General features: G+C 35.2%; 5 protein-coding genes and 1 long non-coding RNA gene across 6 annotated transcripts; 3 read left to right on the top strand and 3 right to left on the bottom strand.

The window, feature by feature from the left end:
- The first annotated feature begins 861 nt into the window (after positions 1-861).
- Positions 862-7,461, top strand: LOC111278285 (putative pectate lyase 2). Its single transcript, XM_022864906.2, has 4 exons — positions 862-1,286; positions 1,766-2,198; positions 6,882-6,985; positions 7,085-7,461. Exons 1-4 carry the CDS (start codon positions 1,006-1,008, stop codon positions 7,437-7,439), a joined length of 1,173 nt encoding a protein of 390 aa, XP_022720641.1. The 5' UTR covers positions 862-1,005; the 3' UTR covers positions 7,440-7,461.
- LOC149517704 (uncharacterized) lies at positions 2,951-5,674 on the top strand. The gene is made up of 3 exons (XR_016344192.1): positions 2,951-4,093; positions 4,232-4,290; positions 4,380-5,674. It is a non-coding gene; the product is annotated as an uncharacterized LOC149517704 (long non-coding RNA).
- Positions 7,462-7,652: 191 nt separating the features above from the next.
- Positions 7,653-9,531, bottom strand: LOC111278520 (LEAF RUST 10 DISEASE-RESISTANCE LOCUS RECEPTOR-LIKE PROTEIN KINASE-like 2.7). The gene is made up of 3 exons (XM_022865112.2): positions 8,368-9,531; positions 8,108-8,149; positions 7,653-7,952 (listed from the first exon to the last, which is right to left on the bottom strand). The coding sequence occupies exons 1-3, from the start codon at positions 9,221-9,223 to the stop codon at positions 7,825-7,827; spliced, it is 1,026 nt and encodes a 341-aa protein (XP_022720847.2). The 5' UTR covers positions 9,224-9,531; the 3' UTR covers positions 7,653-7,824.
- Positions 9,532-11,618: 2,087 nt separating this feature from the next.
- LOC111278284 (putative WRKY transcription factor 31) lies at positions 11,619-14,560 on the bottom strand. Its single transcript, XM_022864902.2, has 6 exons — positions 13,683-14,560; positions 13,445-13,567; positions 13,165-13,329; positions 12,714-13,064; positions 12,511-12,624; positions 11,619-12,417 (listed from the first exon to the last, which is right to left on the bottom strand). The coding sequence occupies exons 1-6, from the start codon at positions 14,004-14,006 to the stop codon at positions 11,761-11,763; spliced, it is 1,734 nt and encodes a 577-aa protein (XP_022720637.2). The 5' UTR covers positions 14,007-14,560; the 3' UTR covers positions 11,619-11,760.
- Positions 14,561-18,972: 4,412 nt separating this feature from the next.
- LOC111278282 (aspartic proteinase-like) lies at positions 18,973-23,635 on the top strand. Its single transcript, XM_022864900.2, has 14 exons — positions 18,973-19,071; positions 19,844-20,221; positions 20,341-20,401; positions 20,851-20,945; positions 21,038-21,150; positions 21,237-21,405; positions 21,505-21,544; positions 21,671-21,735; positions 22,017-22,130; positions 22,286-22,350; positions 22,490-22,646; positions 22,735-22,854; positions 23,101-23,189; positions 23,285-23,635. Exons 2-14 carry the CDS (start codon positions 19,850-19,852, stop codon positions 23,367-23,369), a joined length of 1,545 nt encoding a protein of 514 aa, XP_022720635.1. The 5' UTR covers positions 18,973-19,071; positions 19,844-19,849; the 3' UTR covers positions 23,370-23,635.
- Positions 23,636-24,456: 821 nt separating this feature from the next.
- Positions 24,457-26,510, bottom strand: LOC111278283 (uncharacterized). The gene is made up of 2 exons (XM_022864901.2): positions 26,089-26,510; positions 24,457-25,006 (listed from the first exon to the last, which is right to left on the bottom strand). The coding sequence occupies exons 1-2, from the start codon at positions 26,369-26,371 to the stop codon at positions 24,624-24,626; spliced, it is 666 nt and encodes a 221-aa protein (XP_022720636.2). The 5' UTR covers positions 26,372-26,510; the 3' UTR covers positions 24,457-24,623.
- Positions 26,511-26,616: the final 106 nt, after the last annotated feature.

Below are 26,616 nucleotides of genomic sequence, written 5' to 3'. Positions count from 1 at the left end.
AAGATTGTGATGTGATTAGGTTTTCTTAACTAAGTTTTTAGTATTAATAAAAATATGAATATAATAATCTTTTTATAAAAATAAAATTTTTTCAACTTTCCTTTATTTTAAATTAAAAATTTATCCAAATAACAAAATTATTTTTTTTGTTTCCATTACTTTTCTTTAATTTCCTTTCCTTTCCTTCCCTTCCCTTCAATCCAAACATAATGTTAATGAGTTCAATTAATTAATTAGTCTATAGATAGAATAATATTATTAAATATACCAATGGTTTAATTAATTATATGTTTCTAAATTTAACATTTCCGACATTAATGTAATTAATTTAACTCAATCAAAATGTAAACTTGATCTTCACCAAGTTAATACTAAAATATTACATAACAATAAATTTTGGAACAATTTTTGCGAGAAAGTAAGCAACAAATAGAGAGAACAGTCAAGAAAAATTGTTTTTCAAGGAATATGTAGTATGTATTGAGCTGTCAAGTAGTAAGCGTAGACAGAGATGATCTTGATATCCAAAAGTAAAATATTTAGATTTTTTTTATACATTTGAAGGTGTCAGAAATAAAATTCAAATTATTAAAATTAAAAATTTAATAATTTATTAAATCACGTGACTGTTGAAATATCAAAATTAATTTACTACAATGATTCAATAAATAGTACATAATTTCATGCTGTGGAAACTTAAAATTTTACTGTAATTAAACATAGTAATAATTTCATGTTAAGCTTTTCCCTTGTTATTAAAATTCTCTAGTTTATATTATTATTTCCCCGTATCTAGAAACTGAGAAAAAAATATTGGCATTGGAAAAGTCAACGAACCTAAGCTCGTGCAGCGATGTTTTGTATAGCAAGGAAATCTTATGAATTAACAAAAACTAAAAATTATTTTGACCATGAATCGTGTATCCCACCTACTCAATTCTCCTATCAGATTGTTTACTTGAATTCTCTAGGCCCCACGTCTCAAATTCACGACCCAATTAAGCCATGGCTTCCCTTAGCTCTCTCGCATTGCTTTCATTTCTTTTCTCAAATTTTGCTTCTACCCCTCAAGTTTATTCACTAGAGGGTTACTCCTCCAAACCATATGTCCCCAGCATTGCCCCTGAGAAGGTTATGAATGTGATAGATTCTTGCTGGCGAACCAACTCCAATTTGGCTACCAATCGCAAAGCCTTGGCTGATTGTTCGGTAGGCTTTGGCAAAGCAGCAATGGGAGGGAAATATGGAGCAATATATGTAGTTACAAATAGGGGTGTAAATGATACATTAGTACTCGTAAGCTACTCGGGTTCGATTCGAAAAAAACTCGAATTCGGTTCGATTATTGTCGAGTCGAGCTTGAGTAGCTCGACTTATCGATCGAGCCGAATTCGAGTATTCTTATATCTGACTCGATTAGCTCGCGAGCCTAATCGAGTTTTTATATTTAAATATATTTTTATTATTTTAATTAATAAAATATTTCGAGTCCGAGTTCGAGTTCGAGTTCGAGCATGAATAATCGAACTCTTGTCGAGTATACGAATCGAGCTTATTTTTACATATTAATCGAGCTTAATCGAGCGAGCTCGAGTAGCTTGAATTCGATCACGAATCGAGCTCGAGCTTGAAAAATAAAACTCGATCGAGCTCGAGCTGAGTATTGAGCCCCGAGTTGTGAGTTGAGCTCGAGCTCGAGCTTCTCACTATTCGACTCGGCTCGGCTCGTTTACAGCCCTAGTTACAAACCCTTATGGTGATCCTGTCAACCTAAACCCGACACGCTTCGTTATGGTGTTATTCAATCAAGTCCTCTTTGGATCATTTTTGCCAGAGATATGGTTATCACGCTAAAAAATGAACTGATAGTGAATAGTTTTAAGACTATAGATGGCAGGGGAGCTAAAGTGGAAATTGCATATGGACCATGCATTACAATTCAAGGTGTTGCCAATGTTATTATACATGGGATTAGCATTCATGATTGCAAGCCAGGAAAGGTCGGTCTGGTTAGGAGCTCCCCGACGCATGTAGGGAAACGTGAAGGCAATGATGGAGATGCAATCGGCATTTTTGCATCTTCTAACATTTGGATTGATCATTGCTATCTTGTACGTTGTAGGGATGGCCTGATTGATGTGATTCATGCTTCGACCGCTATCACAATCTCTAATAATTATTTCGTTCAACATGATAAAGTCAGCATTACAATTTTGAATATTTCATTGTGTTGATCTATGAAGGATTTAGAGCAGAGGAAGAACAAAAAAAACAGAAGAAACTAATCTGTCACTTGAAATAAATTGGCTCTACAGATCATGAGCTCAATTTCATTAATATATAGGCTTTAAACATACAAAAGTTTTGTTTAACTACTACAAGAGTTGTTTGCTTAACAGTATGGATCACCATGCACAGATCCATCATGTTACCTAAACTGATCATATGGCAGAACCTATTACAAAAGTGCCAGTAGAAATGCCATACCTAGTTGCTTCAACCACTAACACACTAACACTCCTCCTTGGCATTTCTGCTGGAAACACCAAGACTTTTCCTCAATGTTTCAAACCTTGCCTTTGGTAAGGCTTTGGTCAGAATATCTGCAATTTGATCTTCTGACTTACAATGCACTAGTTTCACTTCATTCTCAGCTTCAACTTCTCTAATAAAGTGATACTTGATCTTAATATGCTTAGTTCTTCTATGAAACACAGGGTTCTTAACCATTGCAATTAATGATTGATTATCACAAAAAATTTCTGTTGGATCATCTTGCTTTTGACTCAAATTCATCAAAATTTTCCTTAGCCAAATTACTTGATTAACAGCAGCTGCAGCAGCTATATACTCTGTTTTTGCTGTTGATTGAGCCACAGTTTCTTGTTTCTTTAAATTCCAGCTGAACACATTTAATCCAATGAAAAACACATAGCTTGAGGTGCTTTTCATGTCTTCATGAGAGCCAGCCCAGTCACTGTCTGTGAATCCAACCAATCTTGAACTTTCATTTTTCTTGAACCAAATTCCAAGTTCACTAGTTCCTTTGACATATCTCAACACTCTTTTTGTAGCCTTAAAATGTAACTCACTAGGATTTTGCATGAACCTAGAGAGTAAATTTGCAGCATACATGATGTCTGGCCTTGTTGCTGTCAAATACAATAAGCAACCAACCAAGCTTCTATAAATAGAACCATCAACTTTGTTAGCTCCATCTTCCTTAATAAGTTTCTCATTTTGAGCCAAAGGAGTGTTGACTGGTTTGCAATTTTCCATCCCAAACTTATTCAAGATTTCATTTGCATATTTTCTTTGACAAATGAAGATTCCTTGCTGGTCTTGATAAATCTCCATTCCAAGAAAGTAAGACATTTTTTTCATATCTGTCATCTCAAAAATTTCTTGCATTTGAAGCTTAAAATCTTCCACAAGAGTAGATTTGCTACCTGTCACCAAAAGATCATCAACATACAAAGAAACAATCAACAGATCATTACTGTTAAAAACTTTAATGTACAATGTTGCTTCACTGAGGCTTTTCTTGAATCCTAACTTCAGTAAATGATCATCAATTCTGAAATTTCACACTCTTGGAGCTTATTTTAATCCATACAAAGCCTTTTTTGAGTAGATAGACTTTGCCTTCATGTCCCTTGGTAACAAAACCATCAGGTTGTTCAATGTAAATCTCCTCCTCAAGATAACCATTCAAGAATGCAGATTTGACATCAAGTTGGTATATTTTCCAACTTTGCTGAGTTGCTAAGGCTAATAGCAGCCTTATGGTGTCCAACCTTGCAACTGGAGCAAATGTTTTGAAAAATCAACACCAAGCTGCTGGGAATAGCCTTTAGCTACCAATCTAGCTTTAAGTTTGTTGATGGAACCATTAGCATTCAACTTTGTTCTGAAAATCCATTTAACACCAATGATGTTTTTGTTGCTTGGTCTGTCAACCAGCATCCATGTTTGATTTTTCTCAATCATTTGAATCTCCTCTTTCATGGCATTCTTCCACTCTGAAAATTTGACAGCTTCTTCAAAGCTTGCAGGTTCAAGAATGGCAACATTTGATCTTTGATAAATATCTGTGAGTGGTCTGATTCCTCTCACTGGTTCATGATCAATGATTTCATTTTCAAACATATAATCTTCTTGATCTTGAAAACTTATCATGTCTGCAGTAGTTTGCTTGACTGATTCTCCCTTTGACTTTTCTCAATTCCAGGCAGCTTGCTCATTAAATCTCACATTTTTACTTATAATCATCTTGCCTGTAAGTGGATTGTAAGTCCTATAGCCTTTGGTGATGTTGCTATAGCCTAGAAAAATACATATTTCTATTTTTTGATCAAGCTTGTCCCTTTTGATATCAGGAACGAACACATAACAGATGCTGCCAAAAACTCTGAGGTGGTGCACTGATGGTTTGCTTCCATACCAGGCTTCGAAAGGAGTGTTTCCCTTCAAAGATTTTGTGGGCAGCCTGTTGAGCAAGTAGACAGAGGTATTGACTGCCTCTGCCCAAAATTTCTTTGAAAGATTCTTCTCAAACAGCATGCATCTTGCCATCTCCATGATTGTTCTATTCTTTCTTTCACTGACTCCATTTTGTTGTGGAGTGTAAGTTGCTGTCAGTTGGTGTTCAATTCTTGCAACTTCACAAAACTCATTAAATCTGTTAGATGTGTATTCAGTACCATTGTCTGACCTTATGATCTTGATTTTGTAGCCACTTTGATTCTCAATCCAAGCCTTGAACTTTCAGAATACATTTGTAACTTCAGACTTTTGTTTCATGAAGTAAATCCAACACATTCTGGTAAAATCATCTATAAAAGCAATGAAATATCTACTGCCATTCAAGGACAAGGTTCTCATAGGACCACAAACATCAGTATGAACAAGTTGTAGTTTTTCAATTGCCCTCCATGCTTTGTTAATTGCAAATGGCAACTTACTTTATTTTCCTAGCTGACAGACTTTACACACTCCAGCACTGACTTCAACAGTAGGCATGTTTAATACAAGATCATTTTTATGCATGAAATTCAATGCATTGTAGTTGAAATGTCCCATCCTTTTATGCCATAAAGAAGATTCATCATGTGAAGTAGCATATGCAGAGGAATTTGCTTCATGCCAATTCAAGGAAAAATATTTTCCTTTCATATTAACAGTAAAGAGTTCATGGCCAGTGGGATCATGAATTATGCATGCCTTGTCTTTGAAAACTAAAGAGTAGTTATTTTCTAGCAACTGTCTTACACTTAACAGGTTTTGATCTATTTTAGGCATAAATAACACATCTGAAATGAGTTTGGTACATGTTGGTGTCTCAACTGTCACTACTCATTTTCCTTTGACTTCTATGAAATCACCATTACCTATTCTGACTTTAAAGGTACAGGTCTTGTCTAGTTCTTTGAACATGTTGATATCATATGCCATATGGTGTGTGCAGCCACTGTCAATGAGCCATGCACTTGAGGAGGTTCTGGTTCCATAGCAAGTTGCAACAAAAACTTACTCTTCTAGCTGTTGTTGATTGTCAGCAACTCTGGCTTGTTGATCTGGCTGCTGCTATTTTTTATTTTTACATACTTTTTTTATGTGACCAAACTGCTTACAGTACCTACATTGTATGTCAGGTCTGTACCAGTAATATTTCTCCAAGTGAGTAGTCTTTTTGCAGTGAGAGCAAGGTGAGAACTTTCTTTTCTTTTCATTGTTTTTAGAACCTTTGTTTTTTTGATCTCCTTGTTTTCTGCCTTTGCTTTCTGTTTGCATCTTGCCTTTTTTTTTGGCTGTAAAAGCACCTTTTGTTGAATCCTCTTGTCTGATAGCCCTTCTTTGCTCTTGAGCTTGTAAAGCGTTGAACAATTCTGCTGGAGTTATCTTGGTCAGGTCCTTGGAGTCTTCAAGGGATGGGATTTTTGACTCAAACCTCTCTAGTAAGCTGACAAGAACCTTCTCTACAATTCTTTTGCCTGACAGCTCCTCACCAAGTAATCTAATCTTGTTTACTATCTTCATGAGTCTGTCATTGTACTGCTTTAAATTTTTAGACTCCTTCATCTTTAAGACTTCAAACTCTCTTCTAAGATTCAACACTTGCATTTGTCTTGTCTTGTCACTGCCTTGAAACTCTTTCATAAGCACATCCCAAGCTTGTTTTGCAGTTTCACAAGTCATGATTCTAATGAATATGTCATCAAAAATTGAAGACTCTATATAGCTTTTAGCCTTGTACCTCTTTGCTTTTTCTTCACTATAATTTTTCATTTGAGTTACTGTTAGATTTGCAGGAAGTCGTGGTGGTCCTTCTCATTTTCCACCACTTCCCATAAATCAAAAGCACTCAAATAAGTCTTTATTTTGACAGCCCATATCTGGTAGTTCTCACCAGAAAAAATAGGAGGTGGAGGTATGGAGCAATTGCTTGAGGCCATTTAAGGTTGACAAAAGCTGGCTGGTAAGTGTTTGATGGCTTTTCATTCAATTTTTTGGAACTCACAGGTCCTCTAAGACCTTAAAGAATGCTCTGATACCAATTGAAGGATTTAGAGCAGAGGAAGAACAAAAAAAATAGAAGAAACTAATCTGTCACTTGAAGTAAATTGGCTCTACAAATCATGAGCTTCATTTCATTAATATATAGGCTTTAAACATACAAAAGTTTGTTTAACTACTACAAGAGTTGTTTGCCTAACAGTATGGATCACCATGCACAGATCCATCATGTTACCTAAACTGATCATATGGCAGAACCTATTACAAAAGTGCCAGTAGAAATGCCATACCTAGTTGCTTCAACCACTAACACACTAACAATCTAATTGACATGCTATAGCCTTTCTCATCATATCCCATTGCAGGTGATGTTGTTAGGACACAACGACCAATTCACTGCAGACAAAGTTATGAAAGTAACAGTAGTTTTTAACCGTTTTGGTGAGGGACTTATTGAGAGGATGCCAAGGTAAAGGTGACAGCGAAAGCTGGTGTTAATTAGTTTCTAACCATATATATTTGTGGTAAATTGATCTCTATTACTCATATAAATTGGAGTCCATGGCAGGGTCAGGATGGGCTACGCCCATGTTGCCAACAACAGATATGATGAATGGAAGATGTATGCAATTGGTGGCAGCGCTAATCCAACCATTTTCAGCGAAGGAAACTACTTCATAGCTCCTGATAATCCTGCTTCCAAGCAGGTTACCAAGAGAGAAGCAAGTAATTGGCAAAAATGGATATGGCAGAGTTCAAAGGATGTTTTCATGAATGGGGCTTATTTTGTTCCATCTGGCTATGGAAGTTGTGCTCCTCTTTACTCTGGAGCTCAATCTTTCACGGCTGCTCCAGGATACATGATTCCTGCTTTAACATCTGATGCTGGTCCTTTATCCTATCTTGTTGGCAAACAATGCTAAAAGCTTTAAACTTATTATATCCCTCCTGTTGTCATCCACTTTAATTTCTTTCTTTCTTTCTCGATACTATCTCCGTTTTCTTCTCCTTTTTTTTTTTTTCTCTGTTAGTTGGTTTCTCTCCTTTGATTTACCTTTGTAATTGTGTTTTTAATCGTTCAGTTAAAAGAACCAAATAAAGAAAGTTGGATGTGCTTAGTTAGGAAAATATGGCAGCAAAATCACAGGAGTGAATTCTTCAGCTCTCTCAAATTTCTGTTACTATAAACAAAAAAAGACAGCACAAAACAAACCATTAAGGAGGCTTCCCCTACAGTTGAAAATGATTACCAAAATAAGAAAAGAATAAAGGTGCGATTTCTTTTACTTTGCTCACACTCACACTTCTTCAGAAAAGCCTATTCTCATTGCTTTGAACCCCACATGTTACAGTTGCTTTAGCTCTCACTTTCTTCAAGAACCAAATACCGACCCCAATTCCTATGGCTCCAGCAGCTGAAACTGCAGCTATTGTCCCTGCAATAATAACAAAAAATCATCAAAGGCCTAATCTTTGTATTTTGACATTCAAAGTTCATCACCTAGATCATAGTAATTTTATCTTTTTAATTAATTTCCTTCATTAGCGGTATTTTAATACAAAATGCTGAACCGGATTATAGAAATTTCACCTGCAATGACTGCAGCCTTTCTGTGCCCAGAAATGTCAAGATCTGCAGGACAGATAAAACCCAAATTAGTAAGGGGATTATGAATGATTGACATATCAGAAAATTTCATGGCAAGACATTCCAATCAAAGCTAAAGTGCCTTGCCAAGAGAAAAAAAAAAGAACAATTACCTGAGTAATTAACAGAGAAAAAGCTCTAGGGTGATATGAATCTTACTTCTAATAAATCCAAGAATGTCCGTACCAGCCCTTAAAACATACCTTTACAATAGGAGGTGATATTTCCCTCCTTACACAGACACAAGAAATTCTGTGATTGAGTATCAAATCCACATGTTCCGGCTCCCTTGGATGGATCCTGACATTGAAGGCAGTGTGTAGTCACTGGAACATCAAAATCAACCCGAATTCCATATTCAGGTACCTGGTTATAAGGAGAATCAGTAGTTGTACCAATAGTTCTCCAATACACACTTGTATAAGAAGCGCAATACTTCAGCATCAGCCTTAAGGACTCTGTTGCTTTGGGATAGTAAGAGCAGCAAGAGCTACCACCTAGTGCAGTGGCACATTCAGGTAAATGCCTGCAGAGATAACTAGCACTATCGCACGATGAATCACACCGATCAGGGAATCTCTCACAGAAGATAGGCTTTGGCTCAACAATCACATAATCCTCGCTGCAGTTGAAGAAGAGGTAGTCATTTTGAGGAGACAGTGAGAAATGTGTGCTTGTGTCTAGGCTAAAAGGCCTAGTTGGACGAAAGTAATAACCATCTTCACAATTCCACATAAGTGGATCGGTAACAAGAATATGTGGATCCGAGTAACTAATGCTGCTTACAGGGTATCTACCAGAGGGTGTACGAAGCTCAAGCTTGCCAGGGTCGGAGCAAGCAAGCATGTGCCTGTAATAAGGGCTGCCGCAGCCATCATCAATCCCCAAAGGGTAATTTATTGGGATATCACCACAAGTGGTTCTACAAAGGCTTGCTTGAGCTTTTGTGAGGCTAAGAAATGGAAAGATGAATAGAATGATTAGGGAACACAAACAGAGAAGTGAAGAAATCTTATGTTGTGATATAGTAGGTTTGTAGGTGAAGATGAGAGAATCCATGAGAGTTATGGAGGAAGGTTATTTTAGCTAATTCTCAAGTGGGATTTATATTGTTTTAAGGTCAAGCAATCATCAGATGAAATAAAAGTGACCAAGTCTTAAATGAGAGAAAAAGAATCTGTCAAACTAATATTGTTTCTTTTATAGTCTTTCTCTTTTTTCTTTTCTTTTTTTTTCTTTTGTATATCCTGACATATACTTTGCTTTTGTGATTTATGGGTTTAAGAAGGTTTGAGGAGATCATACTAAAACTGTGATGATTGATGAGCATGTGAATTCCATAAAAGCAGACTGCGCAATGTTTGATTCTAACATCACTTTAATTTGGAATGGAGCCATAATTCTAACAGTACTCTGATTACTGTCTGTCTTCTTTTTCTTTTTTTGGATGGACTGATTACTTTCTCGTTGATCTTTTAGTTTTTGAGCATCTGATTTCACTTCCTCGGTAACATATTCAAGTAGTATGTAAGAGTTGGTATCTCAATGTCATGTCCAAAGCTAAGTCCAGCTCCAGCCTCAATAGGCGCCCACTTCTTGGAAACTGCTCGTATTTTGGGCTGAAGCCTACCTTCATAGTCAGTAATGGGACCCGAAGAGCTAACACTGGGCCTTAGGATACGTCTTATTATTCAAGAGGTCTATCTGGTACCATTAGAATGGGCCCTTTCCTCGTCAGTGAACAACCTCGTTGAAATGGCGATGAAACGCATATATCCCTAGCTAAGTACATTTTCTCTCTTCCTTCTCTCTTTATTCATGAATCATGACCTGCTTAGGGAGGTAGGCCTCGTCCTTCTTTCGGTAACTCTTCGTTTTTTACTTTTTTGGCAGCCGACCGAATGTTCGGTGGATTTTGCTATTTCCGCTTAAATTTGTTCAAGAAATAATTGTATTTGTTGTTTTATTTATGGTTTGAGTTTTCAGAATGACGCAAGTGAATACGAAGCAGCCATATATTTAACAAGGAAATTATTAAAGAAGTCTTAATTACAACCTTTCCACTGACACCTGCTAAATGAATCGTGCATATCTTCATTCATAGAAAACAATGGCGCTGGAAAATTTTACTTGACAAAAATGACAGGAAAAAGAAAGGAAGAAATTAATGACCAAAAATATATAAATGTCGTTTTCTAGATGTTATTAAGTCTAACACTCAACATGGTGCCTTGAAATTAATGATACCATGTGATACCTGCCTTAATTTATCTTTAAATTTAATTTAAATACACTTGAAATCTAATACTATTTTTTCTTCCTTACCTTTGTTTTTACCATTCGAAATTCATGCACGCGGATGCAAACTTCATTACTTGTTTGAAAAACGAGAGCAGCAAACATCATGTGACAATGATAAATTGGTAATCATCCCATGACTAATTGAAAGAATAGCAAAAATGACACCATGCTAGCTACTTAGCTAGGCGGCTTGAATTCATGCCCATCCTCGCCATTCAACACTCAGATTCTCACATTCTTTCTTCTTGCTGATAGTAATTCATTTCCATAAAAAAGATTACAATAAGTACCAATCAATGCTTGATTATTCAATTAATTCATATTCAAATGATAAACATTTGAAAATATTTATACAAAACCCTCAAAAATTATATGATAAATTTATACAAAAAAGAAATTTCTCAATTAACAAAAAATTAATTGATCAATTAAATTCGTTGTTTCAACTTACTTGATACGGGACACAAATTTTATTGATCCAATCTCGAATGCATTACTCATGTAGAATACAATATTAAATCTGGTTTTGAAACGAGAAACTTAACAATTTTTTATCTCTAAATTTTATATAAAAAAGAAGAAGTTTCTCGTTTTCAAGTACACCATTCATGCATATGCATGCATAAGTGATACTTGTACGGTAGATGAGGTACGGTGCGACCCACATAGTTCCAAGTTGGGGTTCCCCCTCCCTCCGTAGTCACATGATTGGATGTTCGATTAGCATGGAGGATGAGGGACCATGTCAATCAAAGTGGATGCATGGAAAGTCGACAAGGGTCTCTGAGTTGTCCAATATAATAATTTTACCTCATCAAAATCCAACATCTACTTCATTGAACGAATTTGACCTAAACACAAAGAAAAACCAATCTCGTCCATTTTTTTTTTCGTTTTCTTTTCGTCTCATTCAATACACAAGCAGTTGCCTGCAAATCTCATTCTAAAGTCCACTTTCTCAGTTCTCAGCTTCTTCTTAATTACGTGTCCAATGGGTGGCAGCGTGTTTTCTTGACTGTTTGGAACAGAATATTCCACGCTGACAAGAAATTATATATGCTCATGTTTTTGTGCATTTAAGAAATTATATATGCTCATGTTTTTGTGTATTTACTTGAAAATTCGAATCGAATTCTTCAAAATGATACAAAAATAAGAAAGAATGAAGTTTGTGTACGTTTTCTAACCCTCCAACAACAAAGTACAAAAAATATAAACATTTAATCTCCTTTTCATTCCCCAATTAAAGAACTTCGGAAAAATTAATAAAAAGGAAAAGAAAAAAAACAGCTGATCTATTGTCTGCTGTTTGTGGTGTTGGCATTGCTGTTGTTGTTGGAATTGGGAGTGTTTCTGCTACTATTTGGATGAGCACCACCAATGATGGAGGTGATGGCGGCTGCGAGCGCGGCTGTGAAGCTGGGATCATTGGTGATGGTTGTCGTGGAAGCACTTAATGTGTCAGCCAGCGTGGGCTGCGGAGGCTGCTGCAATTGTGGATGTGGAACTCGGTGGCCTAATTGTGGTGATCCCATGTCATGAGACAACTGTAGGCCTGAGAATTTTGACTGATTATACAGTGCTTGACTAAAAACTGGAGTGGCTGATATTGACGCTAAGTTTTGGGGTTGGCCTGGAAAAAGGACTTGGAATTGGTTAGGTGTTCTTTGGAATTGTAGAGGGTTTGGTGATTGAGTAAGGTCCAATGTTACAGTTGGGAATGGAGCAGAAGCTGAAATCGTTGCCATGTTCGAAGAGCATGGAAGGATTGCTCTAGCTAGCAAATTTGGGTTCATGATCCCATCTGCACTAGGCATTGACCCTAAAAGCAACATGTTTGCCGCTGCTGCTGTTGTTGATGCCATTGCCATGGCAGTAGGAGGAAGTGGGTGATTGTGGTTGCCCTCATAAGTTGTTATCAAGATTGTTCTATCTTCCGCGCAACGTTGAACCTGAAAATTACCATAAGTATTAATTAATTTCGGGTCTTAAAATGTAAACAAGTTCAAAATAAGACATCATTAAAAAAAAATATTGAAACATACTTGCTTTCGGACAGGACAACCAATTGCCATGGTGCATCGGTAATACGCTCGAGGACAGGGGTTTCCTTTTGCCATCTTTTGTCCATATTTTCTCCATTGGCATCCATCAGTGATCTGTGTCAATTTACTAATCAATTAGTTTCCTTACAATTTGATAATAACATCAGATCAAATCTTCCCAAATGATTAGAGCAGTAACAAACCATGGGAGCTTCTGATCGAGCTCGCACAGAAACCCGAGCTTTCCTCATGATGGCCTCAGAGGATTGATCAATTGGTTTTGCAGGATTTAGCTTTTGGACTTTGTTAGGATCCCAGTCCTCAAATTCCGAACTTTCTTCTCTACTAATTCTTCTACTGTCTCGAAAACTAGAATTCTCCTGATTAAACTGAGAAATCTCATTTTTGCTTTTTATAGGCGATCCTGAACGCGTTCTTTCTTCTGAAGAATGAGACATCTCACTTGTTTCAGCTGTGCTTGATGGGACTAGACCCATAAATTGTATAGGCAATATCATCTCATGTTTCTTCACCTTAGAATTTCCTTCTTGAGTCTGAACCCATCAAAAATATTTAAGTCAGCAATTTGAATCAACGATATACCAATATCTATGATTACAAGAAATACTAAAATATATGAAAAATAATAATTACCTCATGCTCTTGTATGTTTTCAGCTCCTCGATTTCTTTGTTGTTGCGTTGAGGTCATAAGCTGCATCTGGAGGGCACTGTAATTATTGCTGACATGACTAAGCATGTCTCTTAACTTCTGATTCTCAACTTTTTTACGTTTCAACTCTATTTGTAATTGTGCCAGCTAAAATAATAAAATGAATTCATTCAGTGGGCAAAGATTTTTTCTAACTGTTGGATAGAACCAAAATGTAAAAAGCAAAAGACTTTTAGTATTCATGACTGTAACCTCCTCTTACCTCATTCTTTGTTCGCTTGTCTTTCATATTCTTGGCTCGCTTGTCTTTCATAGCCGATGATAACCCGTCATCAACGGTTGATTGATCACTTCTAGCATTAGCAGTGAGAAGATGCAACCCAATCTATATATATATTTAGAACAAAAAAAACAAATATCAACAATAATTCAGTGTAACTAGAAATAATTTAAAGGAAAATGGCTTGAGAGAAAAAAAAATAACGTTAACTTATATTTACATCCAAATCAGAAGCAGAACCGCCTTCACCATAAGAAGTCTCCTTGACGTTGACAGCAGTGGTCTTGTTATCCTCACGATCATCAACAATCCTGTGTTTTTTATCAGAGAAAAAGTCGACCTCGTGAACCGCCAAACAGTTCTCATCAGAGGGAGAGGAGGTTCCGTGGTGGCCCTCGCTGGAGCCAGCAAGGCTAACAGGGAAATGAAACATGTCAGCTGGCTGCTTTAGCCTGAAGAAAGGTCCAGTGGTGGAACTAGTTTTGCTGGGGAAGAAATTAGTTACAGGATCAGAATCAAGGGTAAGCCCCCATCCTTTGTCCATAAATAAATCAAGAACTGTAAGTAGGAGACGAAAGAAAGAAAGGGAAAGAGAGAAAGCTCGGAAGAAGAGACCAGAGATGGAAGTTGTAAGAGGAGATTGAGAATGTTTGTAACATGTGTTGTGAAGTGTGTGAAGTCTTTTACCGGTGCAATGGGGTCGCCTAATAAAAGGGTTTGGAACGTAGACCAGATAGATTTATTAATACTGTGGATTTTTCATAACTTGATGGAACTTGATATTGCTACGTCAGATGGTGCGTCAGGTTGCCAACTGGCACTTGACTTCACTTCACCCCCGCTCCCTTGTAGAGGAGCTCCAAGCCAAGTCAACTAATTTGACGGCCCGACTCTCTTATGACCGGTGACCAGGTGGGGCAGCGCCTTTGTCTCTCCTTGGCTCCACATAGCATCACTCTCCCACGTTTAGATCTAATATCTTTGACTATAGCCATTATAATCCATGAGTTAAAACATCAATTAAAACTTTGAAAACTGCCAAACCATGAAATGTAGACGCAAAAGAAGAAAAAAAAAAAAGAAAAAGGACAAAATGGTGGCTGCAGAATCCAATATATTTGCATATATATACATTGCATGAAGATTACGTGCATGGTTTGGTTTACTGATTAAGTTGCCTTTCTGTTTCTCACTAGCATATAATTTTTTTTTCATATATATTCTTACAGCTTTCTGTTATTTTAAATGTGAATAGCCCATTTTTTCAACATCTAGTGACAACTTTATTGCTTTTTCTACTTTAGTTTTTCATTATGGTTCCTTTTGAAAATTGAACATGTTGAATGACTTGAATCGTATTCCAACATTTACATATGGAAAAAAAAAAATTAAAGAGCTTTATTTATCGTGACTCGTCTGAGGCTTCTTTCAAATGAACATCAATATCAAAGAATGAACAAAAGGGTGTCGGCATAGATTTGACAATTTGATTCGATCCAAAGACTTGATTCATTTTCGTCCCGTATGTCAAAATATTTAGCATCTAATTTGTAAGATTTTTTCTTGTGAATTTTCCTATTTAGCCAAACTCAAGGGATTCGACTTGGACCTCATCAAACAATGCCAAGAAATTCCCATGTGTGGGCATTGTCTTATTGAGAAATTGAAAGACAAGAAGAAGAAAAAAAAGCAAAGTTAGAGATTTCTGTTCACACTTTAAACAAACGGCGCCCAAAGTAAGAGGATTTGGGAAAAATATAGACGGAACCAGGACTTATAATTAGTGGGAACAAATTTTTAAATTAATTTAAAAATTTTTATTGAAATATAAATTAATTTAAAATTTTAAAAATAACATTAGCACGTATAATATTTTTTGTATATGAAAAAAATATTTTTTAAAAATATAAATAATATTTGCATAATTAAATATATGATTTTTTATGAATATAACCTAAATACTATTTAGATAAACCATTTATCATAATAGATACTCACACATATATATTAATTTAATAAAATTTTACTTATAATTCTTAAAGATAGATATAATATGTGAAAGAATAAAATTAAAATTATCATCTCTAATTTTATTATTTACTTTTAATATGTTTAGTTTTATCATTTACCTTTAATAAACAAATATATTTGATTTTTTATTCATTAATATTTGAAGAATAAAAAATAATTCTTTTCTTACATATAATGAAAAAAAAAAAAAAAAAGAATGAAGACAATTAGTTAAAGATGATTATTTATTTTATTTTTATTACTTCATTTTTTGTATGTTATTTTTTGCCATTAAAAAGTGGTTAAACCATTTAAGTAGTGCAAGCTTCAAATCTTATTATCACTATAACATCACTTGCCATAAAATTAAACAAATTATTATTAAGAAAATTAAAAATTTAACAATTTCAAATTCTCTAAAATTAATTTATTTTATTTTTTACAAACTTGAAAATATATATATTATAATGAAATTATTTAGCACTTAAAATGTCAATATTCAATTACTAGATAAATAATGAAAAATTTCAAGTGCGAGCCTTAATTTAGTGGGGGTAAATATGAACACCAAAATTTTCTGTCGGGGCAAAACTTTAAATTTTCAAAACTTTTGAAAATTCTTTACAGTAAAGCCAAAAGAATTTTATGAGTCATGAGCATAGCCTTAGGATTATTTCCCGTAACAATAAAAAGCTGATTCCCATTCAAAAGTTGTGTTTTATTCAAAGAAAAGTGGGTATAAACAAATATATATTTAATAGGTTCAGTTCAGCCATTTGGGGCGGGGTATAAATATCATATTTTATTCACTCTTTTGGTTTTGCAATATTCTCAGAAACCTGAGTATAAAAAGTATCTTTAAGAAAAAAAATCAAACAACCTTAATGTTAGTTAGGTAATGCTAATATACAAAGTTATGAATCATGCAAAATTTTCAAAATTTTTTTTAAAATGTTGGTTATTAGTCAAAGGATGCAGGTGATACTTCCTTTCCAATGGCAATATTTACGCTTCTCTCTTAATGTCAAAGATCAACGACCACGATCCATGTTCTTCTTTAATTAATTGGTCTAAATTAAAATTTTTTTATCTAAAAAAAATTGTATGAAACGATTAAAAAATTATACTACATAATCATGTATTATAAAAAAATTAACCATTTGGCTCACTTACATGACATAGAAATTTGGTTTGTGGTTAGATTGGACTACCATGATTAAAGGCCAAAACAAGTAATATACTAATAATATTTCACTACGAATAACCCCTTCACTATTTTTTTTTCTAGGGTGAAAACGGAAAGGTTGCCATCATTCTTAATTTGTCAAACAAACAGCAAATCAACTTACTGCTATGCAAGTCCTCTTCTAATTAATGTATTAAAGAAAAAATAGAACGGGGCCTGAGAAAAGATTTCAAACCCACATGTTTCCGATGTTTTCGTGCTTGTTTTGCGTGGGAATTCTCCAATGAGTAGGTAGCCTTGTTAATTAAGAAATACTTAATTTCATGAGATCAGGTTTTGTTGGCCTTCAGTTATCAGGTGAAGATGCATGATGATAAGTCATGTTAGACATTTCAAAGTGCAATAATTAATGTGATTAGAATATAAGCTAGAAACAGAGAATACAACGAGTAATGAAGACTAAAAACAGTTGACGAGATACACTAAATGATCAATCACTTTCATTATCTTCATTTGACTAATAATTATTTGGATTATTAAGGTATTTGACAAGGATGTTTCCCTTAAGAAGATAAACCACTGTTGGGCTAATCTTAAACACATTTATGATCTATCATAGCAATTTCTAGTTTCTACCACAAGTTCCAACCCTTCATTGTATGGGAGGCTCCAACAACTTCCCAATGGGGACAGCAGCAATTCAGCTAAGCATAAATATCTGAGAAATTCACGAAAATGGTTTCAAATCAATGTTTTGCTTTTCTCTGATAGTTACACGTAAAGTTGAAATTTGGAAGTTTGGCTGGAAAGTGGTGGGTATTGGTGGTAGAGCGTCAAACTAGAAGAATGGCCAGAGTCTTTCGTAGACAAATTGGCAAGTGAAGGTGGTTCGTCTTTAACTGCAAGGACACCAAGATGCCTTAACACACATTGATTTTTAAGCGATAGGTCTGACATTTTAGACCGTCTTTAACTCACCACATGATCATTCTCTCTTGGTGAAGACAAAAGAAATTGCGTAGAAAAACTTGAGCCTTTTCTTTTGATTTTTAGCCCAAAAGCATCAGCGGATGTCTATGCACATGGGAGTATTTTTCCAGGTCCTTCGTCACAGCTGCTACTTGTTCAAGGCTTTTGACCCCCTCATCCCTTGTCAATGTAACTAATTCCCTAGCTTTTATTATCATATACTAATTTTTTATAGGGGAAAACATCTTTGACGGTTTAAAATGGGGCCAAGAAGAAAAATATATCTTTGACATTAAAAGATAAAAAAACACATATTTTAACAAAATCTTAACCTTTATTTGAATGGGTGATAAGATTAATTTTGATGAGATTAAAAATAATAATATTATTATTATAATTATGATTAAAAAATTTTAATAAAAAATTTATACTAAATAAATCTCATAAAAATAAATATTTAAATTCAACTAATACTGTGTTGATTTCAGTCACACCGTATTAATCCAAACCTAAGTTCAATCTTTTCAGTCGGTGACAATTTAGTCAAGTGGATTCTTTCAAGCATTCATAGTAGCAAATTAAAGGCCCAAGTGATGCAAAAGGCCCGAGGCTGCATAGTAATGGCTCAGGGTCAGGTCCTCAACATGATGATCAAGGTCGTAGCTCAAACAACTGGCCTCTTAAAGACCAAGATTCCAAAAGTTAAAAAACCCCCATCGTCCATTGGAACTAATGGCAATGAACAATATTCACCATGGTAACAAAAGCTGATGGATTCAATTAAAAGAGAAAAGAAAGAAAAAAACACTAAACGATGATATTGTTTTGAATATTTGTAGTTTTATTAGCATTTTTTTTTCTTGCACTCCACAGTGTATGATTGTATATATTCATGCCATAATTAAAGAAGATTTAATCCTCCAAAGTTGGCAAAAATCTCAACAAATTTAATCATAAAAAATCCACCCCATCTCTCGCACTAATGCATATTAATATATGCAACAAATACAAAACTTGTCGAGCAAAGCGAACAAAGTATCAACAACGCATGCTTTACTGCCACGTAATCATTTCAGTTATAACTTTTTTTTTTTATTTAAAAGTTAAATTAATTTTATCAACGAATGCATGGAATCGGCATCATCTTGTGCCTGACTCCGTGCTATCTCATTTACATATTTATCTAGCGGCTAATGGCCATATCTTGATAAAGATCAACGGATCAGATTTAAAACAAGAAGCATCAGATTAAATACCGATTTTATCGCGTTTGCTGAGCTGGGCCCCACCGAGTCTAGGAATGTGACAGGTAGCTTTGAGGTCCCTCTATCTGTTTCTTTCGTTCGGGGGCTCCCCCCATAGATTCTCTCTTTCTGTTTCTTTTTTCGCCTCACCAAGTTTCCTTTCTCTTGTTTGTTTTCGCCTAAGCGGTCTCGATATTTTGGTGAGCATTGTTGCGATTCGATCTTTTTTTTTTCTAAATGTTTTCTCATTTGAATTTTGTTTGGAATTAGATTGTTTTATGCTAATATTTTGTTGATCGGATTATGTTGATGATTCTAAGAGGAATATAAGCTTTAATCATAAGCTTTTTTCGGTCTATTGATGTTTCTACGATGTGCGATTTAAGATTTTCATGAAATTTCCTCACCTTTTTTTCCGTTAATCAATCTTTTTTAGTTTTTACTCTTGCTCTGTTTTTTTTTTTTTTTTTTTGTCTGCTGATAATATTGAATTTAAGAATTGAATGAAAATTTTCAGTGGCTTCTATTTTCCTTTAGTGTAAGTTGTTTAACATGTAAATTAGAGTTCCTTTAGCTTAAGTTCTTTGCTTGACGGGAAATGAGGACTCAATTTGATTGTGCTGATAGGATTAGGATCATGCATGAAATTTGAAGGATTAAATATTTGCTGACCTCTGTCTTCTCTTATTGCGACCTATCTATAGCAGTTTACAGTTGAAAAGGAGACAAATTTTTTTTTTTTTTTTTAAATTTATTTAGGAAAGCAGAAAGAAAAATAAGAAAATATGTAAGATCTTTTCAAAATTATAACTTTTTTTTTTTAGGAATTTATATCTTCACAGGTTCAAAATTATGGGGAATGGTGTTGATATTTCATAATAGCATTCCTTCATACATGCATACATTCATATATTTCTTCTTTGTCCTTCTATCTGTTATTCTAACAATTGAGTGGTCAATGGGGGTTTATAGGTTAATATGGGAACGACTGTCAAGTTGGTTGTGCAGTCACTGTTCTTATTGTCCCTGTTGTTTTCTGTGGTATCTTCTGCATCCAATGATGGGCTGGTTAGGATCGGACTTAAAAAGATGAAATTGGATCCAAACAACTGGCTTGCTGCCCGGCTTGAGTCCGGGGATCGAGAGGCTCTCGGAGCATCTTTTAAAAAGTATCGCTTCCGTGATAATCTTGGAGAATCTGAGGAGATTGATATTGTTACACTCAATAACTACATGGATGCTCAGTACTTTGGTGAGATTGGCATTGGAACTCCACCACAAAAGTTCACTGTGATATTTGACACAGGCAGCTCAAATCTGTGGGTACCATCAACTAGGTGCTATTTCTCGGTGAGCCCCTACATTTATGTTTACTAGGAATGTATAGGAAATGAAACTCTTTGCCTTGATAATTTGGAAAGCAAAAGTGGTTCAAGGCACATGATTTTTGTTTTTACATTGAGGTGTAGGTTGCATGTTACTTCCATTCCAAGTACAAGGCAAGCGATTCAAGTACATATAAGAAAGATGGTATATCTTCAACTCTTTTTATTGCACAGATAATTGTTTCAGAAACTTGTTTATTCCTGATGTTAAGGGCAAAAAAACAATTTTTAAGTTCTTGATTTTATTCATTTGAATAGTAATATGTGAAATTTTGATTTTTAAAAAATAACCATGGCTATCTCTGATATTCTTCAATTAAGTACCAATTGGTCAATCATAATTGTCTGTGCAGTGTATGGTTATTTGTTTTCTTGGTCCTTGTTGCGGTAGTATGTACTTAGGTAGGAAGATGGTTTTTTGCAACATATAACATTATGCATTCTTTTCTGGCTTATTATTAATGAAATTATAAGGCACGAAGTTCTTTATTTAACTGTTTTCTTAAAGGCTCAATTGGTATATTGCATTATGGTGTCTATTTATCCCACGGATGCTAAAATTATCTAGAAGTTGCATTATCATATCTGATGTAGGGAAATCTGCTTCTATTCACTATGGCACTGGAGCTATTTCTGGTTTCTTTAGTTATGACCATGTTCAAGTTGGTGACTTGGTTGTGAAAGATCAGGCAAGTGGAGCTAATCTTCTTCGCAGTCATTTGCATATGATCTAGTAGTTTGAAACTTTTTAGGTAACCTTGTAACCTATTTTCATCATCAGGAATTTATCGAGGCTACGAAGGAGCCAGGTGTTACATTTTTGGCGGCCAAATTTGATGGGATATTAGGACTTGGTTTTCAGGAGATTTCAGTTGGGAATTCTGTCCCAGTGTGGTATGTTTGTGTTTTAATTCTTATTGTCTATTTAAGATGTTTTTTGATATTTCGAGCTTCTCATGGACCACTTTTTGATGTTACAGGTACAACATGATCAAACAAGGTCTTATCAAGGAACCAGTATTTTCATTTTGGCTTAACCACAATGTAGAGGAAGAAGTGGGTGGTGAAATTGTGTTTGGTGGGGTTGATCCAAGCCACTACAAGGGCAAGCACACATACGTTCCTGTAACACAAAAAGGCTATTGGCAGGTTGACCTTTCAACTTATTTTATTATGTGCTGGATAAATGGTTTATATCTATAGTTTAATCTTTCTCATTTTTCTTAATTATCTTTTCTTTTTTGATAGTTTGACATGGGTGATGTTCTTATCGGTGACAAACCAACTGGTATGGTTCTTTCAATGCCTAGTGTACTTTAAAAGTGGGATTAAGCTCTTTAATTACTTTTGCTCAAGCAAAATCCTGTTCTTGGCATAGATCTTTGTGGTTCTGACCTGGGCATATGCTATTCAGGATATTGTGCTGCTGGTTGTGCGGCAATTGCAGATTCTGGAACTTCTCTGCTGGCAGGTCCAACGGTAATCTGTAATGCTTAATTGTTGGGTATTTTGATCAGTTATCTAACAGATTTAGCTAGTTCATTTTTAATCATTTTGACCTGGGCTTTGATTGTTAGCAAAATTTGAACATTATTCTAGCTATGCAGTAATGGTGTCTAAAGATATATGTTAAGACATGCTCTAGTATTGCTCTTAAAGAGTGCTTTCATATTTCTGATTAAATCCATGCTGGTTTGTGTTACTTGTTAACCTTGTTATTGATGTGGTTCCCTATTGTTTGTTTGTTTGTCTTGTTGCAGACTGTGATTACCATGATAAACCATGCAATTGGAGCCTCTGGAGTGGTTAGCCAGGAGTGCAAGGCAGTGGTTCAACAATATGGGCAAACCATCATCGATTTACTTTTAGCTGAGGTGATTCTAGTTGTACTCTAAATGTAAATGTTTGTATAAGGTTGCAATTAATTTGTATTCATTTTTTGTAATCTTCACCTGTATGATTGGTTGTAAGTTTCTGTATCTACTTTGCTCCACGTAGTGACTGGTTTCTTCCCTATTGCTTCCAACAGGCACAACCCAAGAAGATCTGCTCTCAAATTGGATTATGCACTTTTAATGGTGCTCGTGGTGTTAGGTCAGGCTCTGAGGTCTATATGTGTGTGTGTGTATGTTTTAATTTAATTGCTGTCTAGTTATTTTAACTAGTTTATCTGAAGCTAGAATGATTTTGTATTAAAGCGGTAAAGTAATGGTGCTCAAATGTGTATGTACAGCATGGGCATCGAGAGTGTGGTGGATGAGAACAATGGCAAATCATCTGGAATTCTTCATGATGCTATGTGCCCCGCTTGTGAGATGGCAGTTGTGTGGATGCAGAACCAACTAAAGCAGAATCAGACTGCAGACCACATATTGAACTATGTCAATGAGGTGACACGTGATAGACTTGATATACTTGTTGAATAATTTGTGAGTACGTTTGTTCCATTGCTGATTCTTCCATTTGATACTCTTGCAGCTTTGTGATCGGATGCCAAGTCCAATGGGAGAATCTGCTGTTGACTGTAGAAGTCTTTCTTCCATGCCTACTGTTTCCTTCACTATTGGTGGCAAAGTTTTTGACCTTGATCCAGAAGAGGTACACCATCCTTAATTTCTGTTAGTAGTCTGTTAACATTTGTATCTTGAAGTTCAGATTCACACAAGTTCTCAATGTGACAGGCTCAGGTTGGAATATTATTCTTTAGTTTTCATTGTCTGGAATGACAGTCGCATCTGATTAATATTATTTAGTTTTCATTTGTATGTAAATATAAATGTTTGGAAAGTTTTCCTACTGATAACGAGTTGTGCTGATGTTAATGTTCCTACGTGGTGTAATCAGTATATTCTCAAAGTGGGTGAAGGTCCTCAAGCTCAGTGCATCAGTGGCTTTACTGCCATGGATATTCCTCCTCCTCGTGGGCCTCTATGGTATTTTAGCTGTATTATATTTTGATCTTAACCAATTCCTTAAACCATCTCAAGTCATATTTTTCTGGTTCTCTCGTAACACTTGTTTGATGCAGGATTTTGGGAGATGTCTTCATGGGTAGGTACCACACCGTCTTTGATTTTGGTAAACAAAGAGTTGGCTTTGCAGAGGCAGCATAAAAGATCTACCATCACCATTGGGGACCTGAGTTTTTAGCCATCAACTACTATGTTATGTATAACTTAATAAATATGGTGGAAGTATAAAACCACTGGTCTCGGCCTAAAACTTAAAATCATGCTGTGTTGCCTGTAAATGTTTCCGTCCTTGCTCTGTTTTATCAACCCAAGTTAGAAAGTAGGATTTACATAAGTCTAAGCTGTGAAACCAAGTGAGAAATATTGTGTTTGTTTTATCAATGGTGGCGGATACTTAATCACTTCCATATCCATCTCTTCTTGATTATTGAGCTTTATATTACTTTAGGAAAAGAAACTTGTTATTGTTATACCAGCCAGAGTTCATAGTCCTTAGAAACTTCGATTTTAGATCTAGTCCTGAGGTTCGAGTTAATCCCATAACAAAAGCAAAAAACTTTGCTGACGGTTAAATCCATCTCAAAGTCAAAGGTATGCAAATGAGTAAGAACCAACATTCTGCCATGTGAGGTCTGATGTAAGATCAATTCACTACGCAAAAGGCTATCGGCATGTGAAATGAATTCATGCCTCTGATGATCACCATCGGAAAACCAAATTAAACAAGTTTAAGTGGGTTTTTCCCTTAGGATATCCAACGTATTTTTATATGAAAATGACGTACAATTTTCCCAAAGTCAGAAGCCTTAAAATACTATTGCCTATACATAGTGCTGATGCAATTTGTGATTTATAAAATTGGCAGCAAAAAAGATACTACTTGCGTTCGTTGTTATAGTTTTATACGGAGTGGTTAATCTTTTATCGATGTTTGCTCTATTCATGCGCATGCCCTCCTGTCAGCCTCACTCCTACGGTGGATGCTACTACCAAAACAGTTTTTTGGTTAGCAGGTCCATTTTTCCGGATCATAAAGCTACTACCCCCAACTACCTCAGCTCCTTGATTTAATGGTTAAAATGCTCTTAAAAGACGTAAAAATCTTAATTCCAAACCAAAATCTCCTGCCACCTTCCCTTGTCATGATTCCATGCGCATCTTATGCTTAAAAAAAAAAAATTATTACCTTGTAGTGTTTTACAATATGCCAAGTCCATAGAGAAGCTAATTTCTCTAACCTTTCGTTTCTTTATATCTTTTCTGTCCAAAATTAAAATGATACGCATGAATTACAACTAATCTGCAATAAAAAAATCCATTACAAAACTCCAGAATAACTATATTAAAAATATGATAATTAAACTGAAAAACATTTTGCAACAGGTGCTCAGTTCCTTAGGTGTTTTTCTTACTATCTGAACGTGACAATCTCTGGTCCAAAGATTGCAACTGATTCCGAAGGTTTTGGTTCTCCTCAAGCAACCGATCATACTCAAGAAGAAAACCTTCAGATTGTTTCTTTAAAGCAACTGCTTTGGCTTCCGCAGCAGTCATCTCTTTTGTCTTTGTCTCAAGATTAGACTCCAGCTGCTTAATTTTTCCCAGCAGAGTGGTTACTCTTTCCTCCAAGGCCTTGACTTCGTCCGAGCCACCAGGTTTTCCATCCTCAAAACCTCGACCTTGTTTCTTGACAGCCTCCATGTTCTTCCTTCTTATCCGGAGTTCTCTAATATAATGGTGCAATCTGTCTATCGTTAGTGCTAGGAAAAGTGAACCCCCTGCAATAAGTTACCAAGAGGATGTGACAGACAGCCCCATGAAATTCAAGCCGAATTAGAAGCCAATGCTAAAAATCATAATCACAACTTATAGAAATTAATAATAAGAAGTTCAGAACCACAAAAATCAAGAGAGAAAATGAAATTTTGCCCTGCTGAGGAAGAAAATACAGTGTCATAAACAAGTCCAATATGTTCATATCAAGGCAAACAACACCATCTTTGAAGATAAACAATGGAAGATTCATGGTTATGAATGTGTTGCATTGGTGGTTGGTACACACAAACAGCAATTGAATAAAAATTAAAAGGGTACTGACTATATTAGTACCTTAGCTAAATCCCGCCTAATTGTATATTTCAATCTCAGTCAGTTGGGCAAAAAGAAGAAACAAAAAACAAGAAGCAACTGAACAAAAAATCACTTTTTTTTCCCTTTGGCTTTAAGATGCCAATTAGACAAACAATTGGGCAACAAAACAACAAGCATTCTAAAAACCAAAATCAGACAACAAATAATAATAATAATAATAATTTCGACATAAATTTAGAGTTTTATATGGTAAGCAGGAATTTAAAATGCAATCATAACCACGTTTTTCGGTCACCATGCGTTTATAGTGATTGTGGACATAATGGATAAGATATCAATAGATGCACTCATTGCAGTCGTGAATTTTTTTTTTTTTTAATTTTCATAATTTACCATAGAATAGTTTGATATAATAACATTTATTTACTATATTTAAAGTAATTTATAACATTTTAATTTTATATTTACAGGATAAAATAATTTTTTCACATATTTTAGTTATAACTCAGAATCAATTTACTATAAAACTCATAGATATATTAAAGAAAAACACAAATCCGCAATTTGTGTGAATCACGATTCACACCTCCATTACAGTGAATAACGGTGCGGAGCGCTACGTTACCGCTAAATAGCAGACGCTATTTAAATCCATATAATTTTTATTTATTGGTAAGATAGAACAAATTAAGATCTCGACAAAAGTGAAAAACCAGGCAATTAGCAATCAACGCGTAGATTTAGAAGGATTGAAAAAAGAACTAATTACCCATGAGAGTAGCCTCAAGAAGGTTTTTGGCCATGAGAACCTGGTCCGTTGGATTAGCCACTTCATCATCGATCCAACGCTTCCGGATCTTCATCATGCTGTATACGCTCGACATCATAACCACGGATACGGTTCCTGCCACGGTCTTCACGATCACCGGGCCTCGTCCACGCTTGACCCGATCCAAAACCATTATCACCAGCTTCCTTAACGGTGTCTTGAATGTTAATACCATGATCACCGCCATCTCTGAGAATATCACCATGAACAACAACTGAATCATCTTTAAAAGCTTTTTTTTTACAAACCCAAAAAAGGGTTGATTTGTTTCTCCTTATTGGAGGGTGGAAGTTAAGATTGTGAATCTGCAATGTACGGAACCAGTGTGGAATTGGGAGCTAAAGAAGAAAGGGAAAGGACTGCAATCCTCGTTATCAACGTCAATTTTGATCTGTAGAGTTTTTAGGTTATTTTCTAAAATGCCCCTTAACTTTTAGTTTATTTGATTTGTCTCTTTCTTTTTTCTTT

This window comes from Durio zibethinus, chromosome 8 (genome assembly GCF_047325235.1).
Source record: "Durio zibethinus cultivar Kanyao isolate XHJ-2024 chromosome 8, ASM4732523v1, whole genome shotgun sequence".
Classification (NCBI taxonomy): Eukaryota; Viridiplantae; Streptophyta; class Magnoliopsida; order Malvales; family Malvaceae; genus Durio; species Durio zibethinus.
The sequence above is the reverse complement of the archived record's forward strand: the minus strand, read 5'-3'. Positions and strand labels throughout refer to the sequence as shown.

What these genes read in the sequence shown, in the direction of transcription:
- LOC111278285 (XM_022864906.2), top strand. Translation starts at nt 1,006, where the DNA reads ATGGCTTCCCTTAGCTCTCTCGCATTGCTTTCATTTCTTTTCTCAAAT. An exon ending in AATAGGGGTGTAAATGATAC is followed by an intron (nt 1,287 to 1,765) that starts ATTAGTACTCGT and finishes ATGGTGATCCTG; the next exon opens with TCAACCTAAACCCGACACGC. An exon ending in CTTATTGAGAGGATGCCAAG is followed by an intron (nt 6,986 to 7,084) that starts GTAAAGGTGACA and finishes AGTCCATGGCAG; the next exon opens with GGTCAGGATGGGCTACGCCC.
- LOC111278520 (XM_022865112.2), bottom strand. Translation starts at nt 9,223, where the DNA reads ATGGATTCTCTCATCTTCACCTACAAACCTACTATATCACAACATAAG. An exon ending in TATCACCTCCTATTGTAAAG is followed by an intron (nt 8,150 to 8,367) that starts GTATGTTTTAAG and finishes TCTGTCCTGCAG; the next exon opens with ATCTTGACATTTCTGGGCAC. An exon ending in AAAGGCTGCAGTCATTGCAG is followed by an intron (nt 7,953 to 8,107) that starts GTGAAATTTCTA and finishes TTATTATTGCAG; the next exon opens with GGACAATAGCTGCAGTTTCA.
- LOC111278284 (XM_022864902.2), bottom strand. Translation starts at nt 14,006, where the DNA reads ATGGACAAAGGATGGGGGCTTACCCTTGATTCTGATCCTGTAACTAAT. An exon ending in GTTCTGCTTCTGATTTGGAT is followed by an intron (nt 13,568 to 13,682) that starts GTAAATATAAGT and finishes ATATATATATAG; the next exon opens with ATTGGGTTGCATCTTCTCAC. An exon ending in GTTGTCCTGTCCGAAAGCAA is followed by an intron (nt 12,418 to 12,510) that starts GTATGTTTCAAT and finishes GGTAATTTTCAG; the next exon opens with GTTCAACGTTGCGCGGAAGA.
- LOC111278282 (XM_022864900.2), top strand. Translation starts at nt 19,850, where the DNA reads ATGGGAACGACTGTCAAGTTGGTTGTGCAGTCACTGTTCTTATTGTCC. An exon ending in ACTTGGTTGTGAAAGATCAG is followed by an intron (nt 20,946 to 21,037) that starts GCAAGTGGAGCT and finishes TTTCATCATCAG; the next exon opens with GAATTTATCGAGGCTACGAA. An exon ending in CTCTGCTGGCAGGTCCAACG is followed by an intron (nt 21,736 to 22,016) that starts GTAATCTGTAAT and finishes GTCTTGTTGCAG; the next exon opens with ACTGTGATTACCATGATAAA.
- LOC111278283 (XM_022864901.2), bottom strand. Translation starts at nt 26,371, where the DNA reads ATGATTCAGTTGTTGTTCATGGTGATATTCTCAGAGATGGCGGTGATC. An exon ending in TCTTGAGGCTACTCTCATGG is followed by an intron (nt 25,007 to 26,088) that starts GTAATTAGTTCT and finishes AACTTATTGCAG; the next exon opens with GGGGTTCACTTTTCCTAGCA.